The sequence below is a fragment of the Syngnathoides biaculeatus genome, chromosome 8 (genome assembly GCF_019802595.1).
Source record: "Syngnathoides biaculeatus isolate LvHL_M chromosome 8, ASM1980259v1, whole genome shotgun sequence".
Classification (NCBI taxonomy): Eukaryota; Metazoa; Chordata; class Actinopteri; order Syngnathiformes; family Syngnathidae; genus Syngnathoides; species Syngnathoides biaculeatus.
The window spans coordinates 25,490,917-25,506,362 of NC_084647.1; the positions used below are offsets into that span (position 1 = coordinate 25,490,917).

General features: G+C 40.3%; 1 protein-coding gene across 1 annotated transcript in view; it reads right to left on the minus strand.

Moving 5' to 3' along the window:
• Positions 1–1,893: 1,893 nt before the first annotated feature.
• The window catches only part of dscaml1 (Down syndrome cell adhesion molecule like 1), a 125,415-nt gene continuing 111,862 nt past the window's right edge, over positions 1,894–15,446 (minus strand). Inside the window, exons 29-35 of the mRNA XM_061827580.1 lie at positions 15,221–15,376; positions 12,961–12,991; positions 12,724–12,842; positions 12,455–12,607; positions 12,021–12,215; positions 10,356–10,664; positions 1,894–7,652 (exon numbers count right to left, since the gene is read on the minus strand). Coding sequence (XP_061683564.1) covers positions 7,069–7,652; positions 10,356–10,664; positions 12,021–12,215; positions 12,455–12,607; positions 12,724–12,842; positions 12,961–12,991; positions 15,221–15,376 — 1,547 coding nt within the window. The 3' untranslated portion in view covers positions 1,894–7,068. The remainder of the gene's footprint in view (positions 7,653–10,355; positions 10,665–12,020; positions 12,216–12,454; positions 12,608–12,723; positions 12,843–12,960; positions 12,992–15,220; positions 15,377–15,446) is intronic.

Sequence of the window (15,446 nt, forward strand, 5' to 3'; positions counted from 1 at the left end):
TTTAATTCGCAAGTCATTAAAATGAGGTAATAATAATAATCACAATTACACTTCAGGTGATTTATTTATATATTCAACTGTGTTTATTATGGTCATTTGCATTAAGGCCTCCCTTTATTTAAGCACTTTATCCAACTGTACGAGAGGGAAACAACTTTAGAAGCGAGGATATTTTTATATTTCATAGATTTTACAACTGTGTTCAGAGTAATGTATAATAAAAAAATAAAAGTAGTGTTTGAAAGTAAAAGGGAATAGTGCAATGGAATCCACTGGCCCTGAGAAGCGTGACGTCGCAGTTGTAAGACACATTATTTTCGGGAATTATTTTTGAACATCCTAATCTCTTCTCTCAGCTTTCTGCAAAGGAATACGGCATATTAATATTTTCACTGGTCACAGAATGGTGGCGTGTTCACAAGGCTTTGTGCTTATAAAATCTGCTTTGGTCACGCTGCAATTATGGGGAACATTACTCTTGTGTCTTCAAATGTTGTGGCATCGGAGTTCAGCCATGTGATAACCGCATGAACATGAAAGATATTGATTATGCGTTGACATTTTCGAAATAAATGCAGAAATATGATTGACTTGCCTGAACGAACTCCTATTCAATCTGCGTGGTGGCATTCATTTATTGCAGTTTGTCGTCCTTTAGTGGAAAACTAGAGTATTACTACATAGGGGGTTAAAAGTCTTGATTTTACTTCAAATTCTAATATGAATGGTAAATCCGTCATACACGATTAAAAAGTGCTAAACCAACATGTATTTTTTCGATTTTTTTATAAGAAGGGTAAAATAAAAATAACATGAGTTTATAGTTGCAAAAATATAATCGATGCAGCAACAGCAATCTTGGATTGAAATTATGTTAAATTTCTTCCCTGCATTTACAGGCATTACATGCTGGGTTTAATCAAAAATAATGTTTTGAGAGCTTCACAAATAAATCAAGGTAAAAAATTATTTTTTATGCTTGAAATTAAAAAAATATATAATTTTTTTAAATGTCAAAACTGATTTTTTTTGCCAAATTTCTGTTAAACGTTGCATGAATTGTGGAAATTTACCTCGTAATTTTCTGTACCTCTGAAACCTCATTTGCAACATGGCGAAACCTACACAAATGGGAAATAATGAGCAAATTTGCCACCGTTCATAAAAAGATAGCTTTATTGCACAAGGTGTTGAGTACTTTTTTTTTTCTCCTGCTGTTTATTTATTTTCATAGAAAAACAAAAAGTTGAGTCAAACACAAGCAAGTGCAAATCGAAGCAAAAGTTTGCCCGTGAAATTGGAAGTGAGGAACCATTTTTGCGTTCTCACGACGCCCTCTTTTTGGCATTTGCCACTTAGTGACCATCAAAAATGTTCACAACATGCAAATGTTCCTTTCCTCGAGTGGGATTCAAACCAAAACAAATTGAGAGAATTAGAACAAAAGGAGACAACGCAACCTGCAAAAGAAGAAACCATATTTTAATTGTGCATGGTCCACCCTGACATGTTTGATTAAATCAAGACTCAGCAATTTCCGTATAATTCTATCTTTTTTTTAATATATATATATATTTTGAAGTTCTCTTCTGTTTCATTACAATAATTTCAGTTTAAAGTTTACATTGTGCCCTGGTATCTAGTGACGATGTTGAAAATAGTACTCATTTATACAAAAACACTTTCCTATGTACACAGGGTTTTGAAATGAAGTTGGACTGTATAGCAGTGGGAAAGAGGAGCCTCTGATTGGTTGAGCTAATGACAAAATATTTAGTGGGGGGAGGAGACGGACTGTCAAGTTGACACTCAAGTCTGTCAGTTCAAACTTTTTCCTTATATGTAAAAAAAAAAAAAAAAAAATATATATATATACATATATATATATATATATATATATAGTTTTTTAAATCCACCCTTTGAACTATTGAATCAATTTCAATTGCACATGGAACGCAATTAAATCACCAAAATCTTTTCCTCCTGTAATTATTGTCAAGATACTAATTCTCCTCTCTACAGTTTTTGCACAATTTGAGTAATAAAACTTTTGTAGCAATGAGATTTCATCATGTCCAATGAAAAGCATGTACAGTATCCATCCATCCGTTTTCTTAGTCACTTATCCTCACAAGGGTTGCGGGAAGGGCTGGAGCCTATCCCAGCTGTCAACAAGCAGGAGGCGGGGTACAGCCTGAACTGATTGCCAGCCAATCACGGGGCCCATGTACAATACTGTATTGCAAAAAGTGTGAATATATTCTTTTTTGTTTTGTTTTGAATCCAAAACAAATCATTTTGGGGCATTATTTAAAAGGTTAACAATGCATTTTGAAAGAAATTACGTATTCGGCCATCATAACGACCAAAATTAAAATTCAATAGCGGGCTAGCAAATGTAAATGCAGGACTTGTGTAAGCCACAATATGCATTTTAACATTAACGCTGCGTTTAAATGTAGGAAAACAAAAACTGCACTTAAATAATGATTACATTCAAATTTATTGGACATAACAGCTCAATTTTTTTTACGCGGCTAAATGTTAAAAACAGACAGTTCTTAAAGATGAAATAGAAATGTATTGTACTTAAAAGCTAAATACAGCTAAACTCTGCTAAGGTACCGTACTGGAATAATAATGATAATAAAAAAAAGTTTAGGCTACTGTAATATTCTGCACAGTTTGGCCATTTCATTCAGTGATTCTTTTGTGTGCCACCAGAGGGAGCCCTCATACCATATGTGGTACTCACGCACCAGGAAGAAATGAATTTCAAACTGTAGGCGTTACTTCTTTTATTGCTTTTAAAGTAAAATATAAAATCATTTTTTCAATTATAATAATTATTAATTTTCGATAGTTACAATATGTCATAAAACAAAAAGTCTTTTGGTTGAGTATTTTGATCCAAATCTGTATTTGTTGTAATTGTTTCGATGGCAAAAACACCCAATAATTTCTATAATAATTATTCAATAATAAAAATTTGAAAAATATTGGAGGTGCATGTTTTTCATTGGACACTGACAATATGCCGCAGACAGTACCATAAACCTATTAACAATTTGTCACAAGCAGGCTGCAAAACACACCCAATTAGCTTTGATGCTTGAACAAGCTACATACAAAAATAAGATCAGTGCAGGATGAAACGTCATTATGGGTTGTAATTTGTTCTGATAATAGGGTAGACCTTGCCGCAAGGAACACTGCATTTACTTTGAACAAACTGACATAGTGGTCACCCTGACCTGGGTGCTGGTTTAGTTTAGCTACTCCATCCAATATCAATGGAACGGAGTCCAAACAGGCTCGTGAAAAGATTGTTTCCGAGGAAACATATAGAAGTGGAAATGTAAAGGCCAAAGCGGTGCAGAAAGTAGTCTGCTTGGGCGGGATGGCATATGGAGTCGGTGAACACACCTTCGGAAGGTACTGTACGACATATCAAAACAGGCTTACTCAGTATACGGTGGGTATAAAAAGTCTACACACCCCTGTTCGAATGACACCAAGATTAATAATTATTTGAATATATACTTGTGCACCTCAACCATGATTGTTTTTTTTTTTTTTTAAACTAAAGAATTAAGCTCCAATTATGTGATTGCACAAGTGCACACACCCTCTTCAAACTGAAAATGTGACTGTTCAGATTAACCAATGACATTTAAGCCCATTTTGAGTAAGAGTCAGCACAAGTCTGCCACCGATTAACCCCAACTCAAGCTAACATGTTCTAGTAGTCTTTTTGGGACTATTTTGTTTTTCAACTTACCATCAGGACCCTGAAGTTTTGTTGCTTACCAACAGAAGCTGGAAACACTGACTTCTATTATGAACTGGACCATAACAACGTTTCCTAAACACATAGGAAAATGTGTTACGGTCCCTTAAAGCCAAGGCTGAACTTTCTGGCCATGATTGTAAAAGGGATGTTTGACAACACTCTTCATTATATACACAACACCATGAACACACTTTTTCTTCAGCTGGAACTGGGTGCTTTGTCCACGTGGAGGGAATTATGAAGAAAATGTACGTAGCAGACCTCTTCTGGAATGCTCACACATTTAAAAAACAAACTAAACATCTCAGTAAAAGCCCGTTTGACCATCTGAACTTTATTTGTGGTTAATCAGAGACGACGGGTCTGTGATGACCCCCATAAAAGCTTAGTTTAAAAGTCATTCAAGTCAATTCTGAACACAGCTAGCCAAACCTCCAGTTAAAAGAGGGTGTGCAGACTTGTGCAACCACAGCATCTCTGAAAGAGTAGAGTGCATCGGTCACAATAATGGTGGAAAAGGTTTTGAGTTTGACCAAATGTATTTGAGTCTCATTTTGTTCCCCAAAAACCTACTGCAGAATTCGAACACGGCCGTGCGGCCATTTTATAACCACCGTACGCTCTGCTAAAGTTGGGAAGTTCTTTGTTTTTCAACAGCAAGCTCACCACAACACGTCCTGCCACCATTCTACTGTGCTTTGTCGTCGTCCGAGCCGCGTCGGCGTGCAGTCGGAATCCCGAGCGGGGACACAAAAAAAACAACCAAAAAAATGGTAGCGCTTCAGCACTCCCAATTTGCCCTCGCGACGCTTGTGGTACCCGTTCAAGTCCCTTGCCTCTTTGTCACGCACGCCTTCTTTTTCTCTCTATCTCCACCTCAGAGCGATTGTCTTGTGATCTTTTCCAATATATTTTCAATTAGAACGGCTTTGATAGTTATTTGTTTTCCCTCAGTAGTCATATAATTGCTATATATTTGAATAGAAATATATATGTACATATTATTTTTCAAAACAAACGTATATCTTTTTCTATTGCGAGAGCCCTGATGTTTATTATGTTTGATCTTCGCAAAAACATTTTGGAGCAACTCTTATTTTTAAACATTTTTTATTTCTATTTTTGGAACTGATTCTTTGTTATGGGATTTTGCTTGAGGAAGAAATGGTGAATAAATAAAAAGTCAATGAAAGAAAGCGCACCACGTGTAAAATGAAACTTAATTTACGGAGAATTTCTTTAATACAATAACAATACTATAAGGCTGTGTTTGGAACCATTTATCTATTCCACACTCTAATTCGGCAAATTTTATTTATCTATTTATTTATTTTAATAGAACCAATTCTCCATTACTAGCTGAAAAGTCAAGGCCTTGTATAAAATACGACACGTTGTCCTTGCCAACTTCTTGTTCGCACAATGTTGGAGCGGGGAGGGGGGAAAGAGCTTCATAGTCGGGCCACAGCCAAAAGTAGTCATTTGCTGGCATCTTGTGCCATCTAGAGACATTTCTAAACCTTTGTTTTGGATTTTCACTCATCAGTCACATCAGTTTTAGAACACAACTGGCACACCGTTAATTATTTATGTCAGTGCTTTCGCATCGTTACGACATACCTTATCAAGGGGCGGAGGTTGAAGAGTAAATATTGAACAAATAATAAATTATAACATAATCTGATTGTTTTCATTGTTTTTGTTTCCGTACTTATATTAAAGACCAAAGCAAATTCAGAAGTTTGTTTCTACATACATGACTCAATTTTGGAGAATTAGTCAGGGTTGTCAACAGTCTCCTCCATCGTTAGTTTCACTTAGCAGGGAATTTCAAGGTATTTACCATACATTGAATAAATTTAAATAAAATCTTTCCATAAACTGAAAATATTGTTTTTTCTTTATAGGCGCAATGCATCATGGAATACATATATTGAGTTTCTAGTGACTGTCGCAGTTCAGTAAATTTCAAAATCCATCGAGGGACTTTTGTGTTCTCCTGAGAGAGCATCAGTCAACCAATTTCTCTTAATCATTGACTACAAATCATGTATCTTGGTTCAACTATCTATGTCTGTAAAAAGGTGACAGAACATTTAAATGCTGTTCCATTAGATGGCAGAAGGTACTTTATGAACCTGGTGACCCCAATTTTTGTGACATATTTACTCAGTGGTGTTTTCTGACATTTTTTTTTTTCTTGAACGTGAAGGCCTGCCCCAGTAAAGGTTGGAAAATCCGACACTGACTTCACTTCATACTGAATATGGGGCACCGTGTGGCGGACGGGGAGAACACAGCCTAGCCGTGTGCCGAGAGGCACACCGTGAGAGTTGTCTGGTGAAATGACAGCTTCCATCGTCATGGGTCTCAACGCGCCGTACGAATATGACGCCGACGGAAGATACAGTACGAATGGAGAAGGCTGCTTGTAGAATGACTACAGCACTGGATTACAGTTGTGGCACCTTGATGAGAGAGTTGCATGGTACCGCTTGCCTTTCTTTCAATTGCAAATAATAAGACCGTTAAAAAATAAATCCAAAATGCAGCTTCTTAAGTTAAAAAAATGGACTGCGAGTTTTCGTATTTAGACGCTCAGCATACAGATTGACTTTTAAAAAGGTCCACCATTGTTGTGTGCCTGCCACACGTGCACATATATTGTATATATTTACACATATACACACACACGCGCGCGGTCTTGAGAATCCTCATATGTGAGATTATATTCCCCCATGCCAGAAATGAGGATTCCCTCACTGACATGTTTTTTTTTTCATGATACATTTTACGTAAAAGACATTTCATGGAGCAAACGTCACCGAGTCGGGTGGCTAATGCATACAGTCAAAGCATCGTGATGTGGCACAATGCTGTGATATGAGCTCCCTTCCACCTCAATAACATAACCGGAGGGAAATTCAAGCAACCGCGTCTTGCAGCACGTGGAGAGGATTTTGTGCATACCTTGGATAAGTGGGGGTCCGAAGCAGAATGTGAAAAAGTGGACAAATAAATGGGGTTTTGGCAAGTGATGGCGTAAAAGAGATAGGGAGAAAAGCAATCAGGCAGAAAGAAAGGCAACCCCTCTGTGCTGCGGAGACCCCCCCCCCCCCCTCAACTCCTTTTTACTGCAGTGTCGATGGGAGCCCGAGTGGCCCCCTGCGGCGCGGCACAGCGCAGCCACCTTGCGGGTGAGGAGCCGGGAGTCAGTGTCTTCTTCACCCCGCATTTGACCACTAATCATTTGAATTAGCCGCAAGCATGTCAGGCTACACCAGTGTGTATGACTTGGAGTAGGCCCCCGCACCTCCATCCCTCTGCTTCTGTAGTCTGCCCAATCCTGATGAGCTGCTCTCCAAAAGAGAGTCTCTAGATCCTCCCATCTTGGAGGAGGAAGAGGAGGAGGCCCCGCCGGGTGTGCCTCCCGTGGCCCCCACGGCCCCACTGGAGGATGATGACGCCCCGGCGGCGGCGGCAGCGGTGGCGGCGGCCGCGGTGGCCGCGCTCTGGGCCCCCGTGGCCGAGGAGCCCGGCATGGTGAGAGTCCTCTGGGGGAGCGTGGAGCTGCTGGAGCTGGCGGACATGCTTCCTCCTCCTCCACCTCCCCCTGCGGCTCCTCCGGCGGACGCGCCAGAGGAGGTGAGGCTGGACAGGCCGGCGTGGCCCATGGTGAGGGCCTGCTGCTTTGCAGAGTCCATAGTCATGTGACGGCCCTGGGTGTGGTACGCCCGCTGGGCCAGGCCGCGGATGGACGCTTCGCGGGGGGGAACCACCGGACACGGGTCACGGTGCTCCGACTGCTTCCGGAAGAAGGGGTCTGACTTCATGTAGAGGGGAATGTTGCAATAGTCACCTGCAGGGGACAAGTCAACAACAAATGAAAAAAATATTTCAGTGGGGTGTGTGCGTGTGATTTATTTGATCTGATTATTTAGAGCGTTGGGAATTAGTTGCAGTGAGTCCTCAGTTTACTTAACACCACTCAACTTTATTTATCGAGCACTTGTAATTGTCCTGAGTAGGGTTGCAGTTGTGCTGGACCCTATCCCAGCTATCTCCAGGCGAATGGCAGAGTACACCCTGAAATGGTCGCCAGCCAATCGCAGAGCATATATAAACAAACAACCACTAACAGATTCACACCTACGGGCACTTTAGAGTCTTCAATTAACCGGTGATGCATGTTTTTGTGATGTGGGAGGGTATAAGGGTACCCAGAGAGAACCTGCACAGGCGCGAGGAGAACACGCAAGTTCCACACTGGTGAGGCCGGATTTGAACGCCAGTCCTCAGAACTGTGAGACGGATATGCAAAACCATTGTTTCAGCTTTTGTTCATATTTTTTTACGTTTTGTACTTTCTTTTTCCTTTTTCCATTTTCTCAACCAACCCTGAAAACACTGCATGGCAGTTCATCCATGTTAATTTGAATAAAATGTAAATATATAGACAACATTCAAAATTTATATCCAGCCCTGCACCTACTCATCTAAATTTTGTATTTTAAATGCAGTCTAGTTTTCTTCTGCTGTGCTGACGTCATTCAATGCATCGTATGTGTCAGTGGGAATTGGGCACGAAAGCAAATTTTGTCACTGAGAGCCGTGGTTATTTTTAAATCATTTCCTTCCTAATTGATGACTCAAAACTAACATGATTATTTGGTGGTTAGCACATCTGCTTCCCAGTTTTGCAGTTTGGTGTTTTTTGTCCCCCACATTACACCACAGACCATGTGGAAACCATGTCCCTTGCTCAAGGGCACAAGATCTGAGAGGAACGTGATTAGCGCCTTTCTTTCTAATGCTCCAACTACAGAGGAGCCTTGAATCAAGAGTTTCATTTTGTTTTTTGACCAAGCTCTTAACTCAAAACACACGTATCGCAAATCATCTTTCCCCATTGTAATAACTGGCCAATCATCACTTCCAGCCCCACATTGTAATTCTTCTGGAATGACAATAATATTATTATTAATTTTTCACATTGGCTAAAGAATATATACCTGTGAGTATTGTAACATTGTCAGTCTCCATGTGTTGGCATATTTTTTGTGTTCAAGTATTTTTTGATTTCCCGAAAACAAAAGTTTGTCAAAATGCTGAGTGTGGGTAGAATAGTCTGGGTACCATTCACCAAGAACTGTGAAAATCAAATAATGGGTCTCAGAAGAAATGTATTCTTTTTCTCACGTTTTTTTTTTTCTGATAGAAAATCTGGTCCAAAAACACTTTCAAATTTGTAAGACGGTATAACTCATTTGTCAAAGTATCTCCTTGACCCTTTCATAGCGTCTGGTACTTGGCGAACCCCTTCTGTGATTGACTGACAGATCTAAACTAAAATAATCCACCACTAAGCTTGTACAGGCCCAAATTCTGAGCGGTCAAAATTACTGTGATGTTCCAAAAAGCGTCGCTTGCCCTAAAACCTCATCTTAAATAGCACAAATGGAACATTATTCGTAAGCAGAGCAGTTTGGGTGGGAGAACAGGTAATCTACTTCTCTAGTAATATATAATAATCAATAATTTTTTTATTGGGAATTTATTTGTTATGGAGTATTTTGTAGGCATTTGAAGTGCTCATGTAATGCTTTTTTGAACAAAAGCTGTCTGTGACTTATCATGTTGGTATTGTAACACTGTAAGATTCATTGGATTCTCCTTGACAGCCCCTTAAGGGTATTTATATTGTGTGCAAGCATTAAGCAAGTGGAGATTCAAAGTGTGCCATTCTCTTCATTTTATGTTTAGCTTGACAGGAAACTTCAACTGGGAGTGGCAATGGCTGGGTTGCACGTGACATAATGCTTGTTCATCCAGGTACTTGACCGCCATTGTTGCAGACAAGCAGTCAGCTGTCCATCGTTATCACGCCAGATTTTCGTTGCGTCTTCGGATGTGGAAATCGCGGAAAAAGAGACATTGGGAAGCGATTTTTCCATGTTCCAAAGATTAGATTGCATGAAGGAGAAGATACAATCGAGTTATCAAAAAAAAAAAACGCAACAAAAGTGGTTTGCAAATATACGATGTGCAGATCTGAACGAAGCTCGAGTACACAAGGCAAATGGTTATTTAAAAGTTTGTTATGATCATTTTGTAAGCGGTAAGCATGTGTAATTCTAGTGTACGGATAGTCTACTTCAGGGAAGTCTTTCAGATCCTCTGAAAGTACGTCGTGGAGAGTATATGGATCGATATCTTCACAGAGTTTAATATTCTGTACATATCTAGCTTTGGTGACATCATCGACACGTAGGTCTGTGGACGTTGCCATGCTGATGTCGTCTGCAACGCCTAGCTTGTCTGTAGAAATAGCGACAATTATCACGTGACTGCAACCCAAGCATAAAAAATTTTAAACTTTTTTTTTCAAAGGATTTTTCACTATTTGCCAAACTGCTGCTTGCTGTGAAGTTAGTTGAGTTGAGCTCTCTGCCAACATGTAGCACTTGTATCTCAATTTTTTTCTCACAAACTCATATGTTAAGATATTAATATATAGTATTTTTCTTTATTTTTACAGTAAAAAGAATAGAAAAACACATACTCTTGGCGCGGTGGGGGATGGGCACGGCTACATTCTTGCCACGATCATAGTCCTGGGGCTTGGGCGGCGAGGCGGTGAAGCGACATATGCCGGGCTCCGAGGGCGTGCTCATGGATGTCATGCTGTCGCCGTTGTCGTTAGTACCCGTGGTCATCTGGTCGGAGGAGCTGTCAGAGATGAAGCACTCGGTGATCTCGAATTTGGCGTGCTGTAGGTGCTCCTCCAGCTTGGCGTGTTCGTACGCCCTGGCCAACTCCTCGTAGGTGGACGAGGCGCTCTCTGTTGACACCATGCTGTTACGACCCTTATCTGCAAAAAGGGAAGACGATCACTCAAGTGTTACATTATGGACGAAAATGTCTGGATGCTGATTTGTGGAATATGGATGATTTTTGATTAATAAAAACGCGCGAAGCACTGAAGCCACAAAACGTGAAGCAGGAAGTGACGAGGGAACCCTGTGTGTTTGTTATCCGGAAAACATACTGAAGATTCCTTGAAGAATTCTAACTGTCCGTTGCTGTGCATTTGTGAATGAATTTACGTGTGCGGGGCTCAAAATTCAGTGCTTGCTTGACGACCTGGCTCTGGATTTTGTAGTATGACCGATTCATTGCTTAAAGTAAAGTACTGTATCTCCAGGAACAGACATTGCTCTTATCTAGACATTTGTTGCTAGACTGGTGAAGTGGCATCGGTGAGTTGTATCAGAGCGTGTTTGGAAGTGCGAGTAAGGATGTTGAGTATCCGCACAAATACATATACTGGTATTGGTATTTGTGTATACATTGCTAACACCTACTTCCCAAAATGATCTGGAATTGGCTCCAGCTCACCCGTGACCCTCATGAGGACATGGAGTATATAAAATGCATTGATGGATGGATAAAAAAAAAAAAAAATCTGTGGGTGAAGTACCATTATACTACACATGAAAAATATTGGAAAGATCATAACAGGAATTTGCTCCATGAAAAATTCCAAGAGTATCTGTCCACTTATGCCCTTTCTGTGACTCTTCCAGTGTGATTGTATCCCTGCTGCAACCAGCTAATGACACTGTGACATGCTAAGCTCAGTGCCTGCTTCTTTGTGACGCGAGCTCGTCTACCTCAGCTGGAATTGGAATCGGTGTTGCAAATAGGACAACATGATGTGCAAATTTATACTTGGAGATCCGTCAATCTTTTTGCAGTTCAGTCACTTAAAAGTGACATCCATGCCCTAAAAGTATTGGTGCTTAGTCTTGGAGCACTGTTGTCAGGACCGAATACTGTGTAGATGTACACTATCGGCCAGATACTGGTACTGGTATCGGTACATCCCCGATTTGATGCCTTGCAATGGCAAGATACTGTTGATTAAAGGTTAGATGTCTAGGACTCATGATGAACAACATGAGGAGGACCGTTCAAATACTAATGCTAATTACACTGGGAACTTGCTTGAGTTGTGATTTTTGCCATTTTCTCCTAGTTAGAGAATAAGTGCAAAAAGTACCAAACCAGTAAACAGTTGAACACATGCATTCGGAACGACTAGAGAAGGTCAAATCAAGTTCACTTGTAAAGGTTATTGTGCATTTTACTGAAATCTCACTACCCTGACCTTGTGTGTGAGAATTAGCGCTGGGTAATGGCAGGTAAGTGTCAGCTGTGTGCCAACCTGTGTCCTGCGAGAGGCTGGCACTGTAACTGTCGCTCTCGGTGACGGTGATGCCGTGCTGCGAGGTGACCGTGCGCCAGTCCGAGGCGAGGACGCGAGCGGGTGTGGAGGCCTGACATTTGGTCAGAGTCCACTGGCTAGAGTAGCGGTTCCTAATGCTGTGGGCGGATTTGACACTCTTCCTCGAAACTGGATCTAGTGGATGAACATAGAGGAGTTTTCAAGTCAGGGCCAAAGATTTGCAAAACAAAACGAACACAAACAAACAAGAAAACAACAACAACAACAACAACACTCTAGACACATCTAGTGGGGTTCAACAAACCAGGAAGACATGTGGGTCATATTGACACTTTCATTATCGCTCACTGCTTCAGTTAGTTCAAGTTTGTCTCAGATGGTGAGAAGGCCCAACGAGGAGAAGGATCACTTACTGGTTCCTGGTCTGATGTCTGACATGTCAATCAAAGGACCAGTGTTCTGGATGAGAGCAGGGTGGTGAACGGACACACCTGCGCAGAAGCTTTGTGGGTTCCCGGTCTGATTGAACTCGGTGTCTGTCACAGGTATGGTGGCCTTGTCCTCGCCTGTCCGAGAGGCAGGAAACAGCTCAGAGAAGCAAGTACTGTGTTTATTATTCCTGTGACACGGACACAGATCCAAGCAAAACAACTCTCTATGTCTCCTTCTGCCTTCCTCTCACCGATCTGCTTGATGCCCTCTTTGTCTTCGATCAGCAGCTGCACTCTCGGGATGTCGATGTGCAAGCGCGGGCCCTGAGGCGGCCCCTTCACTGGGGTGTCAAAGCTTCTGTTGTTTTTACTGCTCCACACATATACACACATATACACACACGCACACAAACATTTGCAGTGTTGGGATTTGACCAAATGTATTTTGGAGCATGATATTGAGAGGGAGGATAGAGGACAAACATTACCTGATCAGCATCTCTGCTAGACTTTTGGCATCTAGAAAAAAACAAAACAGGATATTTATTCAGTAATACGAATGGTGTATGAATTGTGTGACATGGCCTGAATTAAGTGCACTGACAGAATGTTGAAATTGTTTGATTTTACAATAGGGTAGCATGGTTGCCAGACAGTCAAGCGTTTCTGGTTCAAATTTTTGCTGAGGTTCTCCTGTGGGGTTTGGCGTTTGAATTCCAAAACATGCATGTTAGAATCATAAGTGTGAATGCGAGTGAGAATGGCTCTTTGAAGAGAAACATTTAAGAGACAGGTGAAAGATGAAGCAATTTAACAAAGGTCAAATAAGAGGACTGGAAGGCCCAATTCTGCTTACTGTGTTAATTTTCAGTGCCGCAATGACTTCTTTTCGACTTTGGTGAGAAAGAGTCCACATTTGTCTTTTATCATTAGAGTTGGGTTGAAGAAGATGGGCCAAAAAAAACTGGCAACTGGTAAATGTAGATGAGCCAAAGTTGTCCATTTACCAAAAAATATATAATAAAATGGGGAACAGCATTCTCAGGCAGATGATCCTTTGTAATTTTTTTGTTTAGTAAAGGCAAACATTTTGGCAGATTGCATTTTATAAATTGATGGATAATCCAAATTGTATTATGTTGAGAAATAGTGTTAAAATGTTACATGTTCCATCATAGAAGAAAATCCCATTTTTAGCTCACAATATGTCCCTATTTGTTGGTTTTTTTGTCTTTTGAAATACATGTATTACTGTTGCACTGAAAAACTATGTCAAATATACTGTATGTACAGGTACTTCTTAAAAAAATGAAAAAAAAAACAAAACATCAATGTGTCTTGCTACATTTGTGTCAGTTACAGAAAATGACAAATGCTTCAGTAGTTTTTCTCTTTTTTACCTCACAAGGAAGATTTTCGTGGTATGCGATTGAGTGACGCCCAGTCCAGGGCCAAAGTCAACTGGAATGAGCTCCAGCTCACCAGTGACCCAAGTGAGGATGGATGGAATTAAAAATGTCGGAAAGACCCAGCGTACACACGATGACTTGGGCGATATGCGCCAATGACATTTGAAACACGTAAAAGGGTGCAAATTGGTGCCCTTTGCGGCCCTAGGAAATAAAATGTAGAAATGGACAATAAAAACAACTTCACATTCGTCTTCAATTAATTAAATAATTAATGCGATTTGAAAGATTCATTTAAACTACCTTTAACAGTGGGAAAATAGCATTTGTTGCCTGTCCCAGGTTTACAAAGTTGGACTCTATTAAATTAATTCCTTAAGAAATGTTACATAGTTTTTTTTACATATTTGTCTTACCCTTATCCCAACTTAGTTTGTTCACACACACACACTTTAGTTGTGCCCCTAGGTTTTTAGTTAGTCCTGTAAACCTAACACATTAACCACTCTAAAAAAGTTGAGTATTCGACTAGTCACATGGTCCATCGGAGGTTGCATCATTCAGATTGTCTGCAGACCATTGGAAGGCCAAAATGTATTTTATTTACGTTTTATTTATTTTTAATGTGTATTTGATGACATTTCTACTGTTACCGGGTGGGTTAATATCTCTGCAGAGTAATATGATTCGTTAATGTTATCCGCTAATTGTATAAATGTGAATCACTGTAATGTGCCCAACATATTATTAGCATGAATGCCTTCAAGTATTGTTGCTAAAAATCCATTCTTGTTACTTTCAGTGCTGTTTTGCCAAATGAGGAGTTTCAGTACAATAAAACTGCCAAAAAAATGTTTTTTGATGTTTGTAGTGCCAATTGTGTATCCAAAAGGAGACTTGCCAACAAAAACAACAACAAAAAAAGTGATATATTTTGAGACTCACAACAAGCAAATGCCACTGAGTTGAAGGAATGGTCCATAAGGTTGAAATTAGATGGATGTTATTCAATATAGAATCAGGTTTAAATGTAGATTAAACTTGGTTTTGGCTTCTCATGCAACATACGTTCTTCAAACCAATCAGATTTGACGTTTCATGTCTCCAGGGGTTATTTAAAATGAGATTGTATCGTGGGGGTATTAAAACGGGTGGGCGGAAGATTTCTACAACTCTAAACAGGAAGTTACACCGAGCAATACAAACAAACAAAGCATCCTCCTTGGCAAAGGTAAAACTTCATTCCAAAATCTGTTTGAAGTCCGCTCTGGCTTCAGGCTCTTTTGTTCTTATTGCCAACTCATCACACACCCATGTCCTACTTTACTTCTCGTCTCACCTCGAAGTCTCTTCAGCCTCTTTTCTTTGCGTTTCTTGCGTACGATGAAGAGGAGCGCCACGCCAAGGGTGACCAGGATCACGGGGCAGCCAATAGAAAACAGCTTCTTGACGTCGTCGTTCTTTTCCAAAGGGGACTTAATGGGGGGAATTGTGCCTGAGCATAAAAAGAGCAGAGACGATGCTCAAAATAGCCCGTTTGATGTTGGAGGCTAGTCAGCGTGGCC